General features: G+C 35.9%; 1 protein-coding gene across 2 annotated transcripts in view; it reads right to left on the reverse strand.

Annotated features, from left to right (window-relative positions):
• MTA3 (metastasis associated 1 family member 3) overlaps nucleotides 1–27,228 on the reverse strand; it is a 206,790-nt gene that overhangs the window by 130,523 nt on the left and 49,039 nt on the right. For both annotated transcript variants that reach the window (XM_027865082.1, XM_027865081.1), the window contains exon 4: nucleotides 16,872–16,998. In XM_027865082.1, coding sequence (XP_027720883.1) covers nucleotides 16,872–16,998 — 127 coding nt within the window. The remainder of the gene's footprint in view (nucleotides 1–16,871; nucleotides 16,999–27,228) is intronic.

Consider the following 27,228-nt stretch of genomic DNA (forward strand, 5'->3'; position numbering starts at 1 on the left):
TCCTTCCAGAAGACTTTCGTGATCTCCCCAGTGATTACTGCCTCCCTTCTGTGTATTTCTTTTGCATGTATCTTATCTATGGATATAGTATTTCCTTCTAGTAGAATGTAGGCTTTTTGATGGCAGTGATTAATACAAAATCACTTTTGTTTTAGTGTCCCTAGCACCCTGACCTGTAACTAGTACATAATAGATACTTAAGAAATGTTTAAGAAATGGGGATTAATTGAAGGAGGGTACAATTCACAGTACCAAACACTTCAGGGAGCTCAAGTAGGATGAAGACGTAGAAAAGGCCACTGGGTTTTGCGAAAAAAAGAAATCATAGGTGACCTTGGAGTAAGTTTCCAACTAGTGAAGATGGAAAGCAAACTGTAAAAAGGTAAAAACAACAAAGGTATAGAGTGGAGGCAAAGACTATAGGCAGCCTTTTCTAGTATTTTGATTCTGAAAGGAAGAAGAGATAAAGAACATTACCTTGTAGGAAGAGAAGAATCAAGTAGAAGTAGAGTTTTGTGTTTTGTTTTCTTGAAAGAATCAGGAATACCTAGGCTTTTTTTTTTAGCAGGATGTCAGCACAGACTGAACAGGGAAGACATTATTTTGGCTTCAAGGAGAGCAATTAGAAGGTTACTATAATAGTGGAGAAGGTGAATGCCTAATTATTTATGGTATAGTTATCTATTTTTTTCTTTAAGATCTTTAGGGTTGAAAATTCAAAAATCCTTTCAACATTTTTTCCTGTTATGATCAAGGCATCTTCCTGATATCCAATCAACATTTTCATTTAAAGACTTTTCTTCAGTTTTTGTACTCTTATGACTTGAAGAACTATCCTGTTCCTACAAAGTACGAAGAGTTCCAGCAGCAAAACAGGAATCCGGTTATAGCAGAATTCTCAAGTGCATGCAGATGGTGCTTCACACACACCCTCCTCCCCATAACACACATCTTGCAACTAATAGTTACTTCTCATATGACTACTGGGCAGCTGATAGAATAGTGCATATAGTCTGAAGTCAGGAAGACCTGAGTTCAAATCATGCCTTAGAGACTTACTAACTGTGTGCCTCTGAGAAGTTACATAACCTCTATTTGCCTCGGTTTCCTCAATTATAAAATGGAGATATTCTGAGGATCAAGTGAAATAATATTTGTAAAAATAAAAAAAATCACTTAGCACAGTGCCTGGCACAGAGTAGGTGCTACATAAATGCTTATTCCTCCTGCATTCGCGCAGTTACTGATAAGCAAGCCAGCTGGCCCATAACACCACCATGTCACGAACTATAAGGCATTAGCAGTTCATTTATTCTAAGATCTAATCTAACCTACCAGATTAGCAGCAGGAGGAATAAAAATCAAGTGTTTCCCCCAGCGAAATTAGAAAGGCTATCATGCAAATATATTATTAATCCTCAAGGAGGACACTTATATCCATATCTATTCACTGGAAAATTTTCATTTCCTCTCTGTAAAAGCTAGATTTTTATTTTTGTTATCCCACCAGGTCACCTGATGGTATCTTAGGGAATAGTTCATAATTCACTAAATATAATAGTCCTCCTGCAAAAAAAAAAAGTGATATCACATCACAAAAGGTCTCCTATATTGTTACAATAAGAGGCAAGAAAGCAATTTTTTTAATATCAAGTTAACGTCTGGAAATGTTGTACCTGACAGGAAAATTGTTCTACTCTATTCCGTGACCAAAGACGGCATTCCTAATTCCATCCAGCTATCTGAAAATGTAAGCCATTGGTCATAAAAAGAAGCCTTGGTGAGAGAATATGAAGGGTTTATTATACATAATAGGAAATTAATATTTATTGGAAAAGCGATCTATTTCAACATTGAAAGATCACCTAAAGGCCATCAGTATAATCTTTGTACTGAAAGGATAACACATCTTTATTTAAGACAGAGTTCTTAAGATTTTTATATATACATCAAAGATCCTTCCAACAATCTGGTGAAGCCTATGGACATTTTCCTTGAATAATGGTTGATTGCTTACATTCATAATGGAAGGAAATGTTAAATTTCATTTAGAGATTATTGAAAATAAAGACGTAGTTTATTTTCCCATCCAATTTCATAGATCCCCTGCAATCTACAAGCAGAACCCACGAAGGTCCATGGACTCCAGGATAAGAACTCTCAATGTCTTTAACTGCTCAATAGAATGTCTAACTAACACAGTGCCTTGTTTATAGTAGAGACTATGAAACACATTCAGACATTCGGTGTATGTGTGCTTGGCTGCTGGGCCAATGGGGGTACTTCTGTATTCAACATGAGATACTCTGCCATGCAATATTATATTTTCACCTTTATTTTTCAATATGTCTCCCGCTCCCACTAACAGTGCCATCTCTTACAACAAGAAATAAAAATGATGGAAAAAAGCAACTACGTGTCTCAAAGAAGGTTTACATTCCCTGTCTCAACATTTTTGGTTACAGAAAAATAAAACCCTATGTCTGGCTCCAGAAAGTCTCTTAAAGAAAATTAATATCACTAGAAATACCTACAGGTTTGATTATAAATAACCGTGCATTTTCTGAGCCCATAAACATTTACTGGAGAGGGAGCATGGAGCATTCAATAGGGCCAGCCTCAAAGTCTATCACAGATCTGGGTTCTAGTCCCTCCCCGAACACATACTGAAAGTGGGACCTTAGACACAGGCAATTCTCTAAGAGGGTAAGAGCAGAAAAGGTGCTAATCTGCACTGGTAAAAGGAATTTCTCAGCCAAGAGTTCCCTATATCAATGAAATCAATGGTCTAATTTTTATGTTAAACATTTGCCAGAGTACTTGTCAAACTTAAGCAAACTTGAATGGACATATAAATAATATTTCCTAATTACTTCCAATTAGATACAAATTATTAATTAGGCAAGGCTTCAAATAAATATTTTCCCACTCTTTTGGCACCAATTGTGAATTAGATTCCCAATTCTCTCTTAAAAAAAAAATAACATTCCTTATTGTGCTCAAGAATTTTTCTGGAGTTTCTCTGGCTGACTTCACTTTCCCATCAGCAAAGGACTTGATTATGCACCTTCCACAAACTCTTAACAAAGGCAACTGACACATCCCTAATTACATGTTGGAAATTATGTAATCAAACATTTAGAAAATGGTATTGCTTGAAAAGAAAAACTAAAAGAGTTAGGACATTGCTTCTACTAGAAATGTTCATAAAGGACTGATGAGGAAATACGTTTAAGAAAGAGGTAGAAAACATTTAGCTTCATATGTCAAGAACATATGGCATTAACTAGCTTTAACCACATCTGAATCATCCATCTAATATCATAGCCAGAAGGTTACCTTGCAACTTTCTGGAAGGGAAGCATAAGTACTTCCTCCACCAGGCAGCACTCCCCAAAACAATAGGTCTTGGAAAAGGGAGCAAAAGGGAGTAAAGTGACTATATTTCTCTTTAATAGAGTTCAAACTTCCTCATTCAAAACTAACTTGCCTCTAAAAGCAAAGCAGCATTCTCAAGGATCATCAGAATTGGTATAGAGTTTAAGATCCAGAAGGGAGATAACTGGCAAACATACCTAAGTAAGAGAAAGCATTACAGACAAGCTTTCTCCTAAAATGACTAAAGACTGAGAAAGAGCACCAAAAACAAGGGGTGATGGGAAAATCTAAGGGGAAACCATAGTGGATCATTTTTCCATACGAGGTCAGCCCTACAAGATAGCCAAAAGCCTACCAGTACTGGGGAAGGCCTGCAGATAAGATCCAACAAAACCTTCCAGAGCCCAAACTGAACTGGGGCCTGTGTCTGTGTACCAGAGCAGAGACCAAGAACAGGGCCGAGCCCACAGCTGTGTCACTGACCTTAGATTAGGATCCACGGCTTCAGCCCAAAAACCAGGTTGGGGCCTATGCTAAGTTCAGTGGAAAAGGAACTCAAGCCAAAAGGATGACATGCAGTTGTCACTCAGAACCTTTCCAAGTAGCTGATGCTGCCTGGGGTAAGCAGCTGTCTCCTACAGGTCCAATCAGAAGTAAGCCTTGAATTAGGTCACTGTGACCCCAAATTCTAACCAGAAACCTACAAAAGCAGACAGGGATGGAAATGATCAAATAATGCTCTACATAAGACCACTCAGATATGCTGAAAGTTTGCAACTCTTACTGCTTTCCTGTGGTCTAGTGGTCCCTCAAAACCTTGAAGAATATAGTACTCAATATGAAGAGAAAGCAGTGACAGAACTCTAGGCAATAAAGATGAGGACTAAACAAGGCTGCAACATTCCCTCTAAATGTACACAAAGCCTACTTCTAAGCCAAAATACCAATTCAGGAAGTAAGGATGGAAGAATGAGTAAACAAAAAAGATACCACAGATAAAGCAATAATATAGGGCCAGAGACAACCAAGACACAAACCTACGGAAGTAACCCCATAATATCTATGAGAAAAGTCTAAAACACAAACACAGCGAGCCTACAAGATCCCCTGGAATTCCTGGAAGAAATGAACTAAGAGCTGTAAAAACAATGTTACAAATTAAATGAATGCTCTAAAAGAAAGAACTGGGAATGAGATGAGAGTTCTAGAGTAAAGTTGTTAACTTTTTCTTCACTGTGGAAACCTTTGGTAATCTGGTTAAACTTATGGACTCCTTAGAATGATGTTTATAAATATGTAAAATACATAGGAAACCAAAAGTTAGTGTAAAACAAAGATATTTGGCCAGAACAAAAATTCAAAGTACATTCAAATAGGGTCAGTTCTTGCTATCACAGGACCTATGCAATCCCAAACAACATCATAGTAATCACAGTCAGGCAGCTAAGTACCTCAGTGGATGAAGCACTGGGCCTAGAGTCAGGAGGACCCGAGTTCAAATTTGATCTCTACACCAGACACTTGAGACTTACTTGCTGTGTGACCCTACGCAAGTCACTTAACCCCAATTACCTCACCAAAAACAAAAACAAAAAACAACAACAACAACAACAAATTTTACTCAAAGGATTCCCTGATATATCAATCACATAGGAACAAATGTACTTTTTTAAACACGCATTATAGCAAAACTGACTGTACAAGTCATCTAAGTTCAAAGGTCCCCTGAAATCTATTCACAGTTCAAGGTTAAGTTTAAGAACTCCTGACCAAGAATAAAGACTTTGAAGGAGTGTTAACAACTTAGTGCAAGAGATACAAAACCTTATCCAAGTAACAGACTACCTGCAGAATGGACCAAACAGAAATTAATGACTAAACAAGAAATTAAAATAAAGTTAGCAATTACAAAAGACAAAATAATTTTGATTACAATAAATTGAAAGGTTTCTGCATACACAAAATTAATGAACAGAAGATAAGAAGGAATGCAACTAAATGGAAAAATAATCTTTGTCTCAGATAAGAATTTGGTAACTAAGATATATGTACAACATATATATGTTAATTACATGTGAGTGTAAAAGAACAAAAGTTACATACATGTATATACATATTTGTGTCACATACACAAGCCAATTCCCAATAGGCAAGTAGTTGAAGGAAAGGAGCAAACCAGTCTTAAAAGAATTTGTAAACTGTAAATAACCATATGAAATAATGCTGAAAAAATCACTAAAAATTAGAATAATGAAAATCAAAACAACCCTGAGGTTTCATTTTGCATCCAATAAATTGGCAAAGATGACAAAAGACGGGAATGGTCAATGCCGGAGTATTTGTAGGAAGATAAGAACACCAATGAATTGACAGTGGAAAAGTAGACCAGAACAACAGTTTTGGAAAGCATTAGAATTACGCAAAAAGAGTCACTAAAATGTTCATACCACTTGAAGAAGAGATACCACTGCTAAGCATATAAGCCCCAGGAGAGCAATGGTAAGAAGACCTCACCCACAACTAAATATTCACAGTAGTACTTTTTCTAGTTAGTAGTAAAGAACTGGAAACAAAGTGGATGCCCATCAACTGTGGAACAGCTACAACAAATTGTGGTAAATGAATGTAATGGAATATTAACTGAGCTGTAAGAAAAGACAAATATGATAAATACAGAGGATCAGGGAAACACTCAAGTGAACTGATGCAGAGCGAACAGTCATGAAAACAATATACACAATGACCACAACCATGCAAATGGAAAAAATAACCAAGAACAAAACAACTGAAAGTGAATGTTACAAAATTACAAAGTACATAGATAGAACCAAAGAAGAGACAGGAGAAGATACAGCTGCACCATCCTTTTCCAGATGAAAGAGATCTATAGGTATGGAACGTGGTCCATAATTTCAAAATTTTTTCAAAAAAATTTTTAGAGAATATAAAAATTCTTTATTCAACCTAATCCAGCCAGCATTGAGACTAAATACTACATTAAAAATAAGGTGGTTTTTTCCTAATTACAGCAAAATTAGCAAGGTAGTTACTTAAATCACTAAGCTTAAATAATTATATATTCTTCACAGTTTTTATTACAATATTTTCAGTTACTTTGAAAGAAGATAAAGTAACTTGAAAATTTTCTTTTAGTTTTCACTATTTGGTAGAAAAACTTTGAAACACTAAAGTAACCAGAAATAAATACAGCAAAGCAAACATGGAAATAAACTGAAAAACAACAAAATGTTCACCCACTCCCAACTCACTGATCAGTCTTCCTCATACTTTTAAATCTTTCACCTTCATCAGTTTTCTTACCTCTTCCACCTTACCTTTTTCATGCTCTGTGAGAGTATTTTAAGAGACTCTACTCAATAAAAGCTACGATGGCTTGGAGGGAATATTTTAATTTTGAATTGCCCTTGTTCCATTAGTTGGATAATTGCCACATTTCTCTAATGACTGACTACTGGTAACCAAAAGACTCAGTTTTTGTTGCTTTTGATTGTTCTGAGATGCATGCTGGAACTACAGATGGAAGGAGAACACTCTAACCCCTCTTATGCTCTCCCACCAACAGCCCTGATCCCAACTTCTACAAGTACTAATTGGTTTTGTTCTTTTTTCCTCTCTTCTTCCATTCCTTTTTTCTTTAAAAAATGTTACTTGTTATATAGAATTATTGGGGGGAAGGGATAATGGAAGAAACATTAGTAAAATTAAGAACAAAAGATAATTTTTTTTCTTTTCTTAAATTTTTTTATTAATTTATTTTGATTTATCAATAATCACTTCCATATGCTTTTGAGTTTAAAATTTTTCTCCCCCTTCCTCCCCACCACCCTCCCCAAGACGGTGCACAGTCTGATATAGGCTATACATTTACATTCATATTAAACATATTTTCACATTAGTGATGTTGTAAGTAGAAATTAAAACCAGTAGGAGGAACCATCAGAAAGAGGAAACAAAACTCAACAGAAGAGAAAAAAAAATAACAATTCGGCTTCCATAATTCTTTGTTTGGGTGTGGATAGCATTTTCCATCACAAGGCCTCTGGAGATGTCTTAGATCCTTGTATTGCCAGGAAGGGTTAAGTTTATCAATATTAGTCATCACACAACGTGGCTGTTATTGTGTACAACATTCTCTTGGTTCTGCTCACTTCACTTAGCATCAGACCATACAAGTCCTTCCAGGTTTTTCTGAAGTCAGCCTGTTCATCATTTCTCATAGCACAATAGTATTCCATCACATTCACATACCACAACTTGCTCAGCCATTCCCCAATTGATGGGCATCCTCTCAATTTCCAATTCTTTGCCACCACAAAAAGAGCTGCTATGAATATTTTTGTACATGTAGGTCCTTTTCCCATTTGTATGATCTCTTTGGGATATAGCCCTAGAAGTGCTATTGCTAGGTCAAAGGGTATGCACATTTTTATAGCCCTTTGGGCACAGTTCCAAATTGTACTCCAAAATGTATTGGATCATTTCACAACTCCACCAACAATGCATTAGTGTTCCAATTTTACCACATCCTCTCCAACATTTATCATTTTCCTGTTTTGTCATGTTGACCATTCTGATAGGTGTGATGTGGTACCTCAGAGTTGTTTTGATTTGCATTTCTCTAATCAATAGTGATTTAGAGCATTTTTTCATATGACTATAGATGGCTTTAATTTTTTCATCTGAGAACTGTCTGTTCATATCCTTTGACCGCTTATCAATTGGGGAATGGCTTGTATTCTTATAAATTTGACTTAATTCTCTATATATTTTAGAAATGAGGCCCTTATCAGAGAGACTGGTTGTAAAAATTCTTTCCCAATTTTCTACCTTCCTTCTAATCTTAGTTGCATTGGCTTTGTTTGTGCAAAAACTTTTCAATTTAATGTAATCAAAATTATCTATTTTGCTTTTTGTAATGTTTTCTATCTCCTGTTTGGTCATGAATTCTTCTGTTCTCCATAGATCTGACAGGTAAACTATTCCTTGCTCTCTCAGTTTGCTTATAGTATCAGCCTTTATATCTAAATCATGTACCCATTTTGACTTTATTTTGGTAGATGGTGTGAGATTTTGGTCTATGCCTAATTTCTGCCATACTCTTTTCCAGTTTTCCCAGCAGTTTTTTTCAAAGAGTGGGTTCTTATCCCAGAAGCTGGGGTCTTTGGGTTTATCAAATAATATATTACTATAGTCATTGACTACTGTGTCTTGCATACTTAACCTATTCCACTGATCCACCACTCTATTTCTTAGCCAGTACCAAGCAGTTTTGATGATTGCTGCTTTATAATACAATTTAAGATCTGGAATGGCTAGGCCACCTTCCCCTGAATTTCTTTTCATTAGTTCTCTTGATATTCTGGACCTTTTGTTCTTCCAAATGAATCTTGTTATTATTTTTTCTAACTCTATAAAACAATTTTTGGTAGTTTGATTGGTATGGCATTGAAAAAGTAAATTAGCTTAGGTAGAATTGTCATTTTTATTATATTAACTCGGCCTACCCATGAGCAACTGATGTTTTTCCAATTATTTAGATCTGATTTTATTTGTGTGAAAAGTGTTCTGTAATTGTGTTCATGGAGTTCCTGGGTTTGTTTCGGGAGGTAGACTCCTAAGTATTTTATAATGTCTGCAGTAAGTTTAAATGGAATTTCTCTTTCTATCTCTTGCTGTTGGGCTTTGTTGGTAATATATAGAAATGCTGATGATTTATGTGGGTTTATTTTATAGCCTGCAACTTTGCTAAAGTTGTTTTTTATTTCAAGTAGTTTTTTACTTGATTCTCTGGGATTCTCTAAGTATAACATCATGTCATCTGCAAAGAGTGATAGTTTTGTTTCTGAACAAAAGATAATTTAAAAAACAAATGTAAAAAAATACAAAAATAAAAGAAAACAAAAGATAGTCCATCAAAAAAACTGATCTAAAAGACAGGTCAAGGAGGAAAAAAGAAATCTAAGAATCACTGGACTACCTAAAAGCCAGGAGTTAAAAAAATAAGGACCTGAACACCATTCTGAAGAATAATGAATGAAAACTGACCAGACCTATTAAAACAAGAGGACAAAATCAAAATAAGAAGGATCTACTAGTCATCTCATGAAAGTGAAGTTAGGGGAACCAGGAGAAAACTGTCCACATTAATAGCAATGATAATGAACTATGAGATACTTAGTTAGCTACTCAGATCAATATAATGCTCCATGACAATTACAAAGCACTCATGGTAAAAGATGCTATCCACTTCCACAGATAACTGATGAACTCTCTGAATGTAGATTGAAGCATATTTCTTTTCACTTTGTCTTGCTTTTCTTTTCTTTTTTTTTTTTAACCACATGGCTAATGCAGGACTGCATATGTGTAATGGGTATTATATTTTTTGCCTTCTTTGGTGGGTAGATAGAGTACAGAGAAGAGAGAAGGATGGATTTTGGAGCAGAAAATAAAATTTTAAATTTTTTTTAAAAGAAAAGCTGGAAAGTGAAAATTCCAAGGAAGGAACATTATCATCAAAATCCAGAGATTCTATGTCAAAGAAAAAAATACTGGAAGAAGACAGTAAGTTCAAAGCTCCAAGGAGCCATAGTCAGGAAAACACAATAGTTGGCAGCTACTATTCATAAAGACAGGAGAATGTGGAATACAATATTCCAAAAAGCCAAAGCTATATAGAGGCTTGCAACCAAGAATATCTTATACAATAAAAATGAGTACAATTCTATAGAGGGAAAATGGTCCTGCAACAAAACAGATTTCCAAGCATTCCTGATAAAAAGATCAGAGTAGAGTAGAAATTTTGAAATGATAACACAAATGGTCAAGGTAAATCTAGTAAGGTAAATGCCTTTAATAAATTGAGAAACATTATACAAGGATGAAGTGTTTACATTCTAATGAAGGGAAAAAAAAGTCAAGTTAAGTTAACAAGTTTGTTTTTTTTTTTTAATTAAGTATTTACTCTCTGCCAGGCTACAAAGAATATAAACAAAGGCAAAACCAGTTCTTATTCTCAAGAAACTCAGAGAACAGGTAAACAACTATGTACAAACAAGACATTTACAGTATGAACCGAAGATAATCTTTAGGATTAGAAGGAAAGTACTAGCATGAAAGGATCCCAGAAAGGGATTCTTGCAGAAGGTGAGATTTTAGCTCAGACTGGAAAGAAGATAGGAAAGTCAGGAAGCAGATACAAGGAAGGAAAACATTCCAAGCAAGGGAGACAAAGTGAAAAGGCACGAACCCTGCAGATGAAATGCCTTATATAAGTAGCAGGAAGGAGGCCAGTGTTACTGGATGGTAGATTATGTAAAATATATGAAGATTGAAATAGAAAATGTAAAGTATAAGAAGATAGAAAGAAGTTTAGGACAGTCAAGAAAAATTTTAAAGCCAAATAGAGGATTTAAATAGAGGATAATATAAATGGAGGTAACAGGGAAACACTATAAAAGACGATGATATGATCAGATCTGTACTTCAGGAAGATCACTTTGATTGCAGAGTGGAGAATATAACTGAGTGGGAAAAGAATCAAGTTAAGAGAGAGCAATTAGAAGGCTCTTGCAACAGTCCATGTATAAGAAGATGAAGGCTTGCACCAAGATGGTGGAAATGTCAGAAGAGAGAAGGAGGCATATAAGAAAAAGGTTATAAAGATCAAATTGAAAGGACTTGGCAAAAGAAATAGAGGGGGTGAGAGAGTGTGAGGAGTCAGGATAACACCTAAGTTGCAAGCCTAAGTAGCTGAGAGGATGGTAGTGCCCCTCAATAATAAAGTTAAGAACAGGAGAAGATTTGAGGGGAAAAGAAAATGAGTTTGGTTTCAGACATGCCGAGTTTAAGATGTCTAAGGGATACACAATTTGAGATGTCCAATAGGCAATCAGAGATAAGAGAATGAAAATCAGGAGAAAGGGTAAGGCTAGATAAATAGATCTGAATTTTTTTTTTTTTTTAGAAATAATAGTTGAATCCATATGAACTGATCAGATCACTGAACTATTTTAAATAGAATAAGAGAAGAAAAGAGGGCACAGGCCAAAGTCCTGTGAGAAACCTCTAGTTACCAGGCAAGACCTGGATGAAGAAAGGCAACAATCATATATTAAGTGCTTACTATGTGCCAGGTACTGTGCTAAGTACTTCTAAATATTATCTCATCTGATCCTCAAAAACCCTGGGAATTAAGTGCTATTATGATCCCCATTTTACAGCTGAAGAAACTGAGGAAGACAAAAGTTAAGTGATTAAACGAGAGTCACTTGTCTAGTGACCAGCCTCAGGTGGTCTTTCTAAATCCAGGTTCAGTGCTCTATCTGCTGTGTTGTCATCACCTGCCTGAGGATAACATAAAGCAGACTGAGAAGTCAGATAGAAAGTAGAAGGAAACCTAGAGAGAAGAGACAGGAAAGGGCAATCAACACTTTCAAAGGCAACAGAGAGATCCAGAAGGATGAGATTGAGAAAAGATGATTAGATGTGAGGACTGAAAGAACACTGGTAACTGAAAAGAGTAGTTTCATTTGAATGATGAATTCAGAACCCAGACTTCTGAGTGTTAAGAAGAGAGTGAGAGAAAAGGCAGTGAAGGCATTCATCAAAGAACACCTTCTCAAGTTTAGCCACAAAAGTGAGAAGATAGATAGTATGATTGCTAGTAGAGATGGCCAAATCAAGGGAGGATTTTATGAGTATAAGGGAGATGAGCATGTTTGTATATAGTAGAGAAGCAGCCAATAAATAGGGAGAGACTGAAGATTAGTGAGACAGCAGTGATGATGAGGGGAGAGGTCATTGCTAGAGAAGGCAAAATGGAATGTTATCACAGGTATCCAGAGGCAACTAGGTGATACAGCGGGTAGAATACTGGGGCTAGAGTCAACAAGACTGGAATTCAAATCCAATCTCAGACATTTACTAGCTATGTGACCCTGGGCAAGTCACTCAGTCACTACCTGCCTCAGTTTACTCAATTGTTAAATAGAACTCATAATAGCACCTACCTCACAGGGCTGCTGTGAGAATCAAATAAGATATTTATCAAGCACTCAGCTCAGTGCATGGTACATAAGTAGGCACTTAATAAATGCTTTCCCCTCACCTCAAGGGTTTGCCTTGCCAAAGAGAGGGGTCACCTCTCTTTGGGGACAAAGGAGGAAATAGTGGCAGAAGACATCTAAGTGATGTGAGATGAAGAAGAGGGAAGAAAAGTGAGCTCTCAATGAATTACTTCAATTTTTTCAGGGAAATATGAAGTAAGGTACTCAGCTGAAACAGTAGGGAAGGGGAGTTACAGGAGTTCTGAGGAGAAAAAAGAAACAAGTACCCCCTCAGAGGCCCTGTGTGACCAAAAGTCAGAGAGAGTAACAACAAAGGTCTTGGGAGTGCTTATGTTATGTTTTGGTCATTTTAAAAGAAGAAAATTAAAGACCATACAGACAAGGAGGAAGGACAGACAAACAAGAAGGAAGGACAGAACAGAGAAGAGTTAGTGTGGTTAAGAAATATATTTGGCTTGACAAAGAAATAGAAAGGAGTAGGCTAAAGAGGGGGGAAAACATAAGAGACTAGGATGGAGAGATTCAGTTAAAAATTACTGCAAATGTGAATGAAATGAACTCAACTCACAAAACAAAAGAGGACAGCTAGTTGGATTCAAAAGCAGAATCCAACAATGTAGTTTACAAGAAAAACCACTGAAACATAAAGATTCACAGCTAAAATAATAAAGTAGAACAACATCTATTATGCTTTACCGGCTCAAAAACAGGAGAGATAGCAATCATTTATCTCAAAGCAAGACCAAAAATGGACTTAATTAAAAGAGATAAGTAGAAAAACTGTATTATGTTTAAAGGAATCAGAGGATAATACTTAATATTATGCATCGAATGGCAATGAGTTCTAGGGAGAAACAGACATTAATACTATAATAACTGGGTACATCAAAATTCCCCTTTCGAACCTAGAAGAAACTAACAAAATACATAAACAAGAAAGAAATTAAGGAACTGAACAGAATTTTAGAAAAGTTAAATATGATAGACTCCTAGCTATCAATGAAGGGGAACAGAAAGACAGTATATATTTACCACCACTGAATGACCTGTACAAAAATTAAGATTATATTAGGACATTAAAAAACCTCACAAATGCAGAAGCAAAGAAATCTTAAACACATTCATTAACCATAATGAAATAAAAATTGTCTTCATGGGATGAGACCTTATAGGTCATATATCTAGGACTGGAATATACCTTATGGGCCATCTAATCCAACCTCTTCATCTTACAGATGAGAAAACAGAGGAACAGAGATGTTAGGTGAATTTTACAGGGTCACACAGGTATTAAGTATCAGAGACATAATTTGAACCCAAGCCTTTCTGACTCCAAGATCAGAGACCTATCCATTATGCTATAGCACACATACAGGGTTGTTATTATAGTGTTAATATCTATTACTCCAATTCCAATATTATGCAAAATGTCTGTAAAATAGGAAAAGAAGATATATTGACACACATACTAGGAAGACACAAAACAGAAAGAACACTACAGACCAAATGAATAGTCCTAATGAATGACAAAAAATTTTCAATAAAATATTAGCACAAATGGTATATCAGAAGGGTTATACACTACAACTAAGAAGGATTTGATCCAGGAAAGCAGGGTTGGTTCAATATTAGGAAACCTATAAATAATACTGACCACACTGATAACCAAAAAAAAGTCACATCATTTTATCAATAGAGTCAGAAAGTCTTTTGACAAAATTCAGTGTCCATATACACAAAAAGCACTAAACAGCATAGAAATAAATGGACTTTTGTTTAATGTTATATAATATATAACTATAACAGCCAGCATCATACATAATGGAGACAAACTAGGAACCTTTTTTTTATAAAATCAGGAGTGGGTAATTAAAATAAGGATGTTCATTACCCTAGCATTATTTAACATAGCACTAGAAATGGTAGCTATAGCAATATGAAAAGAAAAAGAAATGGAGGGAATAGGGATAGTCATAGAAGAAACAAAATAATCACTTTTTACAGATAACATAATGGTTTACTGAGAGAACCTTAGAGAATCAACTATAAAGTAATTAAAATATTAATATCAGCAAAGTTCACAATATAATCTAAATAAATTACCAATATCTATATATTACACAAAAAAATTCAACATAAAAAATGAATTCTATTCAAAATAACCACATACTATGAAAATATTTGGGAGTCTAAATAGCAGATCACACATAGAAACTATATAAATTCAACTACAAAATACCCTTTACAGAAACAGAGAGGGAGGGGAGGGGAAGGGAAAGTAAAGGAGAAGAAGAAGGATGGAGGGAGGGAGAGAAGAAGAGATGAGAACAGGGAGGAAAGGAGGGAGGGAGGGAAGAAAAGAGGAAAGCTGGAGCATTTACATAGCACCTACTATGTGCCAGGCACCGTACTAAGAACTTTACAAATATTATCTCATCAGATCCTCACAATAATCCTTTGAGGTTGGTACTATTATCCCCATTTTATAGTTGAGAAAACTGAGACAAACAGAGGTTCAGTGATTTGCCCGAGGTCACAAGTAATAAGCATCTGAGGCTAAATTTGAACTCAGGTCTACCGATTCCAGTTTCATCATTCTTATCCACTGTACTAGCTTCCTCTACACTAATGAGACAACATTCAAACTTTGGGGGACTCAGCCAAATGAGTTCTTATGAGAAAAAACATATCTTTAAATACCTTCATTAAAAAAAAAAATACAAGAACAGATCAACGAATTGGGTATACAACTAAAAAAGCCTAGAAAAACCAACAAGTTAAAATATCCTAAACACCAAATTAGAAATCCTGAAATCCAAAGACATTAAAAAACTAAAAGTTTTAAAAAAAACTAAATTGATAACTAAAACTAGGAGCTGGTTTAAAAAAAAAACCATCTGCTAATTTTATTTTTAAAAGAGATAAAAAACAAATTACCACTATCATATATCTAAAAAGTAAAATTATAACAAATGAAGTTAGAAATTATTTTGCCCAATCATATGCTAATAAAATTGACATTCCAAATGAAATGGACAAATATTTTTAAAAATATAAAATACCCAGAGTAAAAGCACAAGAACAAGGGACCTTAATCTAATCTCAGGGGGAAAAAAAGTTGAACAAGACATTAATAAGCTCCCAAAGGTGAAACATGCTACTCATCCCCTGACAAAGGGGTGACAGAGGCTTGGGGTAAAGATTGAGATATATTTCTGGTAGGGGGTTTACATGAGAAATGGGGCAGCTAGGTAGCCCAGTAGATAAAGTGCCTGGCCTGGAATCAGGAAGACCTGAGTTCAGATATGGCCTCAGACCATTATTAGCTGTGAGATTCTGGATAAGTCACCTAACTCTGTTTGCCTCAGTTTCCTCGTCTTTAAAAATGAACAAGAGAAGGAAATGCCAAACCATCACACAAAAAAATTCAACATGAAAAAAAAATGAATTCTATTCAAAATAACCACATATTATATAAAATATTTGGGAGTCTAAATAACAGTATCTTTGCCAAGAAAACCCCAAATGAAGTCACAAAGAGTCAGACACAATTGAACAACAGCAATAACTCATATTCTGAAGCAGCTAAGTGGCACCATAGATAGAGGGCCTGGCCTGGAGTCAGGAAGACCTGAGTTCAAATCTGGCCTCAGACACTTACTAGCTGTGGGACCCTGGGCAAATCATTTAAGCCAGTTTGCCTCAGTTTCCTCATCTGTAAAATGGGTGGGAGAAGGAAATGGCAAACCACTCCAGAATCTTTGCCTAGAAAATCCCAAATGGGGTCATGATGAGTCAGACATGACTGAAAATGACTGAACAACAACAAAAACACGGGTAGTGAAGGAATTTGACTTGACTATGCATATTCCAATGATTTTGCTTTTCTTTCTTTTTTAATGGGGGGAAGAGGAAGTGGGAGGGGCAGAAGGTAAATTTTTGTTAGTAGAAAAAAATTTAATTCTAAAAAAATTTTAAATAACTACACAGAAGAGAACAAAAAATGAAAATTACCAATAAGCAGTGGTGCTTTGAAAAATACTATTTGAATCTATTTTATATTTTAAAAGAAAATTAGGCCGTACATAATAGAGATCTGCAGGTTTATGTACAATCTTCTTGTTCTGTTCTCAGTATACAGAAATGCCCATTTTATTTGGTGTTTATTAAGTTGAAAATAAGGATTTAAAGGATGAAGGTTATTCTTGAGATACTCAAAGAGAATAACCATCTGCCATGAATAGTTTAGGCACTCAACTATATGAAAACAGGGGAATGGACCAAAGGACTTTTCAAAGAACCTCTCTGCTAATGGGTTCTAGGATTCTATGACTTTCTTAGACAACACAGCAGACATTTTGTGACATTATTACTATCTCAAAATAATTTCCACAAAAGTCTTACCTGATATGTGTCGCAGGAAGAGATTCATATTGACGTGACAAAAATAGTTCTCTATGTTTCAATTGATGTTTCTGTTTATCTGTCAAATCAGCATCTATTGAAGTTTCAGATTCTTCTTCAATCTCTTCTACAAAAGTACAAGAGAAAGATGCCATTAGACAAGACTATGACAAACATTAAACTTCTCTATACATTATCAACTTGAATATTTCTAAACATTCCAGCATTCTTAAAATAATTATACTTTATTTAAACACTTCTTTTTCAAAATTTTGAATTCCAAATTCTCTCCCTCTCTCCCAGTCCCTTCCCTGCTCCAGTCTGTCCCCAATCCATTGAGAAAGCAAGCAATATATCAACTATGCATGTGAAGTATTTTATTTCAAAACATATTTCTATATTAGTCAAGTTGCAAAAAAAGGCAAGAAAAATAAAGTGAAAAAAGCATCCAACATTTAATTTCATAATTTTCTTCATTTCTTCAGTCTTCCTTTATATAAGCACATTTGTCTGGGCTATGGCCAAGGCGAGAGACAGTAAGCCAGAGAAAGTGCTGGTGCTGGAAGCAACTGGTCAGAGTTTCCCAGCCTTAGCCCTCACTCAGAAATTTGAGTTTGAACACCATCCCACCTCACCCCTACCCCCAACCCCTCACACAAACACATACATGTGAAATTCGTTGCTTTGGGATATTTTGTTTCCAGAGCTAAACTCTTTGCTAACTTCACTGCAAAAATTTTGTAGCCCTACATTCCCAAGAACCACTCAGGAAGGTGAGAACCTCTACTGCCTTGCTTAAAGATGCAAGTACTCTTTTCTGTGTCATTACATCAGCATTGTATATCATCCTTCACCATTAAGTACCCAAGAACATAAGGTTAGCCATTAACACCAAGGCTTCTGCTCTAGAACCTGTTCCTCCCTTCTCCATCACCAATCCTGGAAAATTAAGGCTTTAACTTCAGCACCTCTCAGTAACAGGATTTCATCTACTCTACCCCTTGTCACCACAGTGAGACTACAATCTTCCAAAACAACGAACATTCAATGATTCCATTTGGAAGTCTCCCTCCAGAATCCTATTGTATAGGTAAATCTATTTCTATCTTCCATAATCAAAGTATCACCCATTCCAGAACCCAAATGTCAAGTGCTGAGCCTCTTAAAGGCTTGACTTTGTCGTTGTTTAGTCGTTTCAATCATGTCCAACTCTTCATGATATCAACTGGAGTTTTCTTAGCAAAAATACTGGAATGGTTTGCCATTTCTGTCTCCGGTTCATTTCACAGATGAGGAACTGAGGTAAACTGGGTTAAGTGACTTGCCCAGGGTCACACAGCTTGTAAGTGTCTGAGGCTAGGTTTGAACTCATGAAGATCAGTCTTCCTGACTCCAAGCCCAATGCTCTATATACTGTGCCACCCAGCTGCCCAATGATTTGACTGCTTCTAGGAAAAGAACTTCAGACACTAGGATGAACCTAGAGCAAAGTGTATATTTTACATGCAGTGTCTTTGGACTCTGCATCATCCCCTGCTATTGTGAGATTGGGCAAAGAAACTAGTACCAAATATGTGTTCATTTATAGTCATGAGGTTTAGGTGATCAAATATTTATCAAACCCTAAAACCTGCCTTGATCTCCTCTCTCTTCTTGGTTTCGGAATTAACCAACTCTACCACCTCGGTAACATGGTGGGATAATCATAACCTTTTACCTCATTGTCACTCATAACTACCCTACCACCATGATCGAGAATGCTGAAATTCATCTTGCTGATCGACTTCCTAACCGTCCACCTCCCTCTCTGCTTCCCTCTTCCTAAACTGATTTGTTTTCACCATAACCTCCAGTCATTTCACCAATCCCTGTCCTTCATTCTTTTTATTTTTTTATTTTTTTGCTTTTTGGTGAGGCAATCGGGATTAAGCAACTTACCCAGGGTCACACAGCTATTAAGTCTTAAATGTCTGAGGTTGGATTTGAACTCAGGGCCTCCTAACTCCAAGGCTGGAGCTCTATCCACTGTACCACCTAGTTGCCCCCCTTCATTCTTTCACTCTTGCCCTAGCCTCCCTTTCCTCTCCTCTGTGTTGTCCTTATAACCAATTCAACTCTACCTTTATCCCCAAGTCCTTTACTCCTTTGCCCTATTAACACTTAAGACTCCATTCTGCACCTGCTGCCCTACCTGGTTTCAATTCCATGGAACAAGCCACTCCTTCCAGGTTAAATTAGTCACCTCTAATCTCATGCCACATTTCTAACTCAAACCTTGACTGCCAACACCTCCTTCAGTCTCCTCTCCTCCTCTAATTGGAGGCCTGGAGTGTGGAGTACCAAACACCTCCCAATACCTTTCTTTATAGAGGGCAGAAACTGGACTTTTGGTTCACTTCACTCTGCATCTGCTGCTCTGCCTGGCTTCAACTCCATAGAACAAGATACCCTCACACAAGGTACCTCCTGGTTCCCCTCTCCCCTCTCCTATTTCTTTGTGTGTAGTCTCCTCCATTAAATGGTAAGCTCCTTGAGGGCAGAAACTATCTTTCTTTTTACTAATTGTATCCCCAGATCTTAGCACAGTGCTTGGCACATGGTAGGTGCTTAATAAATGTTTATTGGATTGAATTAGACCTTGCCAAATACCAATCTGGAGTTACCCACCATCTTCATTCTCCAGTTGAAAAATGATGATGAAAGTTACACAACAGAGAATAATGATGATAGAAGTCATACAACACAGACGAACAAGTTCAATATAAATTTACATTATCGAATTCTCAGCTGGGCAACTCATTGCAGCTGAATAATCAATTTATTCTTCGCTGGTTAACTCTCTGTCACACTCCTCATAATGGCTGTTCCAAACCTTCTTTCCTCAAGATCAATGTAATATCATGCCTCTAGACCAAGAATTCTTAACTCGGGGTCCACAGACTTCCAACAGTTCTTGGATGCATTTAAGCGCAGATGGTAGTGGGGATCCATAAACCTGGATAAGAGGGGGGAATCTTATCTTTATTTTCAATAACTTCTAACTGAAGTTTCCTTCAATTGATTTAAAATATCTGAGGAGAGGTCTATAGATTTCAGCAGATTGACAAAGGCATTTATGGCACAAAAAAAGTTTTAGAACCTCTGCTCTACATTCTCTCATTTGGTGACTTCACCAGTCCCTTAGGCAAAATTATCTAGATGCAAATCTATATATCCAATCCTAGTCTCTTCCCTGAGCTCCAGTCCCATCACCTATTGCCCATTAGATTTTCTGAACTAGATGTCCCAAAGGCATCTCAACCTCAACTTGTCAAAAACAGAACTCATTATCTCGTACCCAAAATATTTGCCCCTTCCAAACTTCTCTGTTTCTATTAAGACTATACAAACCTTCCAATCAAACAAGTTCCCAGGTTCCCAACCCTGGTGTCACCCTGGATGTCTTACTCCTTTTCTCCATCATATAGACAAGCAGTTACGGAATCTTGTCCTCCATAACATTTTCTTGTGACTTAGCTCTTCTTAGCAATGCAAGGATCTAAGACAACTCCAAAAGATTCAAGATGGAAAATGTTGTCCACATCCAGAAAAAGAACTATTGAGTCTGAATGCAGATCAAAACATACTATTTGCTCTCTCTCTCTTTTTTTTTCTTCTTTCTCATGGTTTCTCCCATTGGTTCTAATTCTTCTTTACAACATGACTAATGTGAAAATAGGTTTAATATGAATGTATATGTTGAGCCTATATCAGATTGCATGCCGTAATGGAGTGGGGTTAAGGGAGGGAGGGGGAGAAAATTTGGAACTCAAAATCTTACAAGAGTAAATGTTGAAAACTAAAAATAAATGAATAAATTTGTTTTTTTTAAATATGTAACTAGGAAATGTTTAACAAAATAAAAATACAATATAATTTAGATAATATGTTAATTTGTGGTTTTCTAAGTGAATATGTAGGACACCAGGATTCATTTTTATTTAAGTTTGACACTACTGCTACCAGCCATGATCACTATTACCTCAAGTTCTTAACTTTTGTCTTTGTCACACACACAAGAAAAGGCTAGAGAACAGAAAAGGTACATTAGAAAATGATTGTGAGATTTAAAAAAAAAGAAATCAATAAAACAAAAAAATACTAGGCAGTATCAGATATCTAGACAAGTAACACACAAAATAACTTTTCAAGATCTATATTCAAGCTATAGAGATGAAGATTTGAGTCACAATGGTTTTTAAGGAAATTATTTTCTACTTGTTCAAGTGAATCAATCAGTAAAGCTTTCAGAAACAGATATATCAAATGTCTTACACAAAATATGGCAAAATCTAGTGTAAAAACTTTTCAAGCTACAGCATCTCTTTAGTCATGAGTGGCCAGAAGAGTACCCTGGGAGATTATGCTGGATAGACTGCTAAAAAAAAAAAAAAGAAAAGAAAAGAAAAAGAATCTAAGATTTTCTGCACTATTATACAAAATTACATTTTTTATTATTGTAAATTAATATTATAAAAAAGAAAACTATCTTTCTGATTGAAATAATATTTTTAAACAAAAAAGCCCAGCAGTCTACAAATTCTTCAATAATTCTCTTCTCCTATGAGAGTATGGTCTCTCAATTAGAACAGTAAATCTGGTTTCTAGCACCAAATATTCCACAAGCTAGCTGTGTGAGTTGAGGCAAGCTATGTTCACCACCTTGGGTCTCAGTTCCTTCAGCTCTATGATAAGAGCATTTAGATCAATGATCTTTAAAATCCCTCCGAACTCAAAAATTCTATGATTCCAAATGTCCTAATATTAGAGAATCCTTTCTAAATGAGCAACACAACAAAATAATTCAATTTAACAATTTTGAGTACCTCTTCTGTGTCCTTTATAAAAGGTACAAAAAAAGTAGTCTTCAATATTCAGAAACATAATCTCCTTAAAGATCACAGAGCTGTACACAGAATATGTAGAACAAAATACTAATTGAGTTCAGATCCACAGATAAGATTCCATGGAATAAAATTCTACAAAAGCTATCAGCTCAGACACAGTGGGAAATTCTCAAAACTGAAATTCTGAAGAAACAAAGAGAAACAATTCCAAAAGGAGAGGCAAAAAGGAATTATGTGATTAGATGGATGTGGATGCATAGGGAACTCACCAACCAACTTCAGATTTATAAAAGACAAGTACAAAAGATAAAAACAAAGGCAGATAACAGAGTATAAATACAATAATGTTTATGATACTTCCAGAAGTTCGAAAACTGAGAATGAGGTACAGCTTAGAAGGAAAGCTGAGGAAAAAAAAGTTTGTGAGGATTTTTTTTAAGTTATAAAAGGAAAAAGAGGAAGATGAAAAATGAAATAGGTGGGTGGGACAATGATAAAACTGACAGAAGGCAGAGGTGCTCAAGTCTTATTATCCTTCTGTTTTCTCTATCAAGAAGAGGGATCTTTAGACTGAAAACAACAACAACAACAGCCAGAAAACATGACAAAGAGTGAGGATAATAAGTAAGGAAATAGTAAGAGCATATTTAGCTACCCTTGATGAGTTAAAGTCACCTAGCCTAGATGAACAACATTTCCCACTACTGAAAGGAATGGTGATATGTTTGTTGAGCAACTTTCACAGGTGAAAGGTCCTCAAGAATGATAAAGGTATCACAATACTTGAAAATATTCTAGTATCATAGCAAGAATGTTAAACTTAAATCACAGGACTTGGGTTATAACTTTTTGTTTGGCAAATATAAATATACAGCATTCAGTTTCATTTTTGTTTTTGTTCTTCTGTTCACTTACATAGTCAGAGTCCTTGCGTATACTACTTTCCTGTTCTCTTTACTTCCCTTTTCATCAGTTCATAATTCTTCCCATGCTTCTCTGAATTCTTCACATCATTTCTTTCTTACAGCACCAGTAATATTCCATTACATTTACGTACACAATTTGTTTCACCCTTCCCTAATCAATGGTCACCTTTTTTTTTTCAGTTCTTTGTTTATATAAGAGCTACTACAAACAAACAATTTGGTATATATTGGATTCTTCTGTTTTTGATCTCTTAGGGATAAATGCCTAGCAGTCAGATCTCTGAGTCAAAAGGTACGAACATTTTCATTGCTTTAATAACATAATTTCATATTCCAAATCCCATCAACCTGAGGGTCAGTTAGTACACTAGATAAAGGAGTGAGGATATAAAAAGATCTTGGCAACATAGAACATGGGGCAGATTCTACTGAGATCAAATTTAATAGGGATAAAGTCTTATAAAAATAAGCTGTCAAAAAAATAAATTTACCAGTACAAGACAGGGTTAGACATGGTTAGACAATAAGTTCTCTAATAAAGACATAGGAGTTTTAGTGCACATTAACCTCAACAAGTCAGTACTGTGGGGTATTTGCCAAGAAATATAACATGTTCTTGACACTGAGAGTCTTTAGCTTCAAAAAATAAGTTTCACTGTACTTCCTCTGATCAGATGACATTTGTAACATTTGTTTATTTCTTGGCATGATACCTTAGGAAGGATAAGCTTGAAGTTGAACATAGTAGGACTGACAGTACATGCTAGGTGAGGAGTGGAGAAACTAGGGATTCTTTAGTCTAAAAAAGAGAGGATTCAGGTGGGCATAATATATGCTTTCAAACAATTTAAGGGTTGTACAAAGTAGAAAAGAAATAGATTTGTCCTGTTCATTTACACAGTATAAAAAGGACAGAATTAGGCATGATAGTTGAGGCTTGATGTAGGCTGATTTCCTAAAAATCAGCAGTATCAGAAAACAAAATGGGCCGCCTCAGGAGGCAGTGGGCTTCCTTCTCACCAGAAGTCTTGACAGAAAAGCTAGAAAAACATTTTGGGAGTTATGTTTTAGAAGGCATCCAATTTATATATGAGATGCCTGCTGAATTCTCCTCCACTCTGAAATACTCTGTGATTTTGTATGAGTTCTGTAAGAATTTAAGTTGTATTAAAGATTTCACAGAGAAGGTGGAATTAGAGGTTAATCCTTGAAGAGTGGGTAAACTTTATATAGATATAGGGAAAGACAAGAAGAACTATTAATTTTCTGGTCTATGATATAAATTAGCTTATATAGAAATTAAATACATTGAATACACATCAAGAGATTGCTTTCCCATGGTAATACATTTCTATTTCAGAAAACAATTCAGAAAGAAGCTGCAAGTTTGATTAAGCTATGTTAACTAATTAAAATAACTTTTAAATTGTGTAGAGATAATAAATGGCCTTAATAACTTGAGATTGCATTCCATCTGAAACTTTATCATTATAATCTGAAAATGAGGTCATGAAATTGATTTAGAAACTCTCATAGAAAGGAGCCACCTGACTAAAAGAAAAGACAAGGAATTTCAACAGATCCAATGTTATTTTTAATGAACTACTACTCAAAGAGAAATGCAGCACTTTATAAAAGGGCCTCAAAAGGTCCTCCTTCTCTCCAGGAAGAAGTTCTTCATGCACAGGCACTACTATTACCAACAAAAAACATGAAAATAATTATGCCCTTTACCACTCAATAGAATCTGATGGATTGCAGGTACAGTAAGACAATTCAACCTCAGTGTTGTATGGATTCACAGCAGCAACATAATAGTTGTAAGCAGCAAATAAAAAGACAGTTTTCTTAAGCAGTATAAGTAAGAACCCAGTATTCAACCAAAACTACTAAGAAAACAGGAAAGATTACTGGTAAAAATTAAGTTAAGACCAGCATCTTGGAGGGGCAGCTAGGTGGCACAGTGGATAGAGCACTGGCCTTGAAGTCAGGAGGAGCTGAGTTCAAATCCAGCCTCAGACCAAACACTTAACACTTCCTAGCTGTGTGACCCTGGGCAAGTCACTTAACCCCAATTGCCTAAAAATAAAAAAAAAAGACCAGCATCTTGAACCACTCACAATGATAAGCTCCAAGTGGATACAATACCTGAATTTTAAAAGCTTACACCATAAATAAATTAGCGAACATGGAAGGAATAGATACAGAATACATTCTTGACCCAATAATGAATGCAAGGATCACAGGAAATAAAATGGAAATTTTTGATCACATGAAATTGTAAAATTTTTGCACAAACATAATCAATGCAGTTAAAATTAGAATGGAAAGTTAACTGGGGGAAGAATTTGAAGCAAATTCCTCTGTTAAAGTCTAGCACCACAGATATATACAAACAAATAGATACGTGACATAATGATTTAAATATATAAAAATAAGGACCATTTGCTGATAGATTAATGATTAAAGGATATTAAAAAGCAATTCTCAAAATGAGAAATGCAAGCTACAAAAAATAATATATTTAAAATGTTCCACCTTGCTAATAAGAGAAATATGCAAATTTTAAAATCTCTACGGTTCTACCTCACACTCAAATTAGCAAAGATGACTCCACTTTTACTTGTCACCCTTTAAGGATTGGGAAAGACATGGGCATGTTTGTAGGCAGCAAAGAATCAAACAGTAGACAGGAGAGGTTGGAGTGAGGATGACAGTGCAATCTGTTGGTGAAGACATAATTCAATAAGCAATTTTTAAGCACCTACTATATGCCAGGCACTGTGCTAAGCTCTGGGGATACAAATAAGAAAAGGACAGCTCCTGCCCTCAAGGTACTTCCAATCTAACGAAGGAAGAATAACTCCCAAAAGGAAGCTGGAAAGATGGGGGGATACCATGGGGTTCCTGGTGCAGAGGCATCTTGTTCCATGTAGTTCACACCAAGCACAGCTGTAGATAGAAAAGTGAAGTGTGAGCTAGAAAGTTCAAACTCTGACCTCCATGAAGAAAAACTTTGGAAGGAGTTTAGTGCTCCAACCTCCAGCTCTCCAATCATAGTGGAAAACGGCTAAAGGAAGTTAGAACAGTGTTGAGTATCCAAGACTGAGTTAACAGCATGATGATGAGATTTCAAGTGATCAGCTTATCTTGGGAGGGCATCTTGTTCCATGAAGTTCAAACCAAGCAAAACTGTAGATGTAAAGTGGGGATTGACATGATGAGCATTGACTTGGTCATGTAGAAAAGTTTGTCTTGGCATGGAGAAGGGCCACTTCATGTGAGCCAGAGGTGAAATAGGAGATAATAAAGGAAGGCATCAGAGTGATGTAGAATGAGAATTAGGAGAGAAATAGCAGGGCACATTTAATGGAGTGTCATGCAAACGAAGACCAGGGTTCACATCCTGACTCAAACATGCTGGTTATATGATCTTCAATACTTTTGGCAACTCTGTAAGACTAGAAATTGTAGAGAAGGTGCTAGCCTACACTGGTAGAAGGAATTTCCTCTTCTGGGAGTTCCTTATCCCAAGAAAATGACAGGTGCTGACACCTTCCCTTTCCCCCTATCTACCTCAAAGGGTTGATGTGAAGATCAAATGAAATAACATAGGTATGGCACTCTGTGAATGTTAAAGCACTATTTCAATTGTGGCTTTTATTACCTCTTCAAACACCCAACCACTTACCATTCTCAACACTTAAAGCAAATGATCTATACTCTATTTTATAGAACATTAAGACCATCCAAACTAAACTCCACAAATGTCTAAATTCCACTTCTCAAAACAACACCTATTTAATCTCTTCTCATTCTCTCCTCCCACTTATTATGGCTACGCCTTCTACCTATGTTCTTTTTTTTTTAATAAACTATTATTTTTTTATTTCAAGTGAAATTATTATTTCAAATGAAGATATACCTTCTCTCCATCTTACCGCCCCACCCCTCATTGAGAAAGCAAGAAAAAAAACCCTGTTACAAACATGTGCAGACCAACAAAACCAATTCCTGCATTGGCAGTGATCAAAAAGAAGATACTTCTCAATTTTTATAAGTCTATTACGTGTATATAAGAAGATAGGTAGCATGTTTCATCATCATAAATCCTCTGGAATCATTCTAACTGTGCTCTTCATCCACAAATGCCTCTCAGTCACTTTTAATCTGTCACTCAGGCTCCTTCTATTGTTGTTGCTGTTCAATTATTTTTTTTCAGTAGTGTTGGACTCTTTTTGACCCCTCTGGGATTTTCTTAGCAAAGATACTGGAATGGTTTGCCATTCCATTTCCTTTTCCAGCTCATTTTACAGATAAGGAAACTGAGGCAAACAGGGTTTAGTGACTTGCCCAGGGTCACATAGCTAGTAAGTATCTTGAGATTTGAATTCAGGTTTTCATGGGATTCTTCTAATCAGTCTACGAATACAAATGGATCTCTCCAATCCTAAAAGTCTTCCCTTGACCTTTCTACTCCATCCAGTCATCATCACATCTCTTTCCTTCCCTTCACTGCTAAATTCCTTGAAGAAGTTGTCTCTG

Source organism: Vombatus ursinus, unplaced genomic scaffold (assembly GCF_900497805.2).
Source record: "Vombatus ursinus unplaced genomic scaffold, bare-nosed wombat genome assembly UNPS02014778.1, whole genome shotgun sequence".
In the NCBI taxonomy this organism is placed as follows: domain Eukaryota; kingdom Metazoa; phylum Chordata; class Mammalia; order Diprotodontia; family Vombatidae; genus Vombatus; species Vombatus ursinus.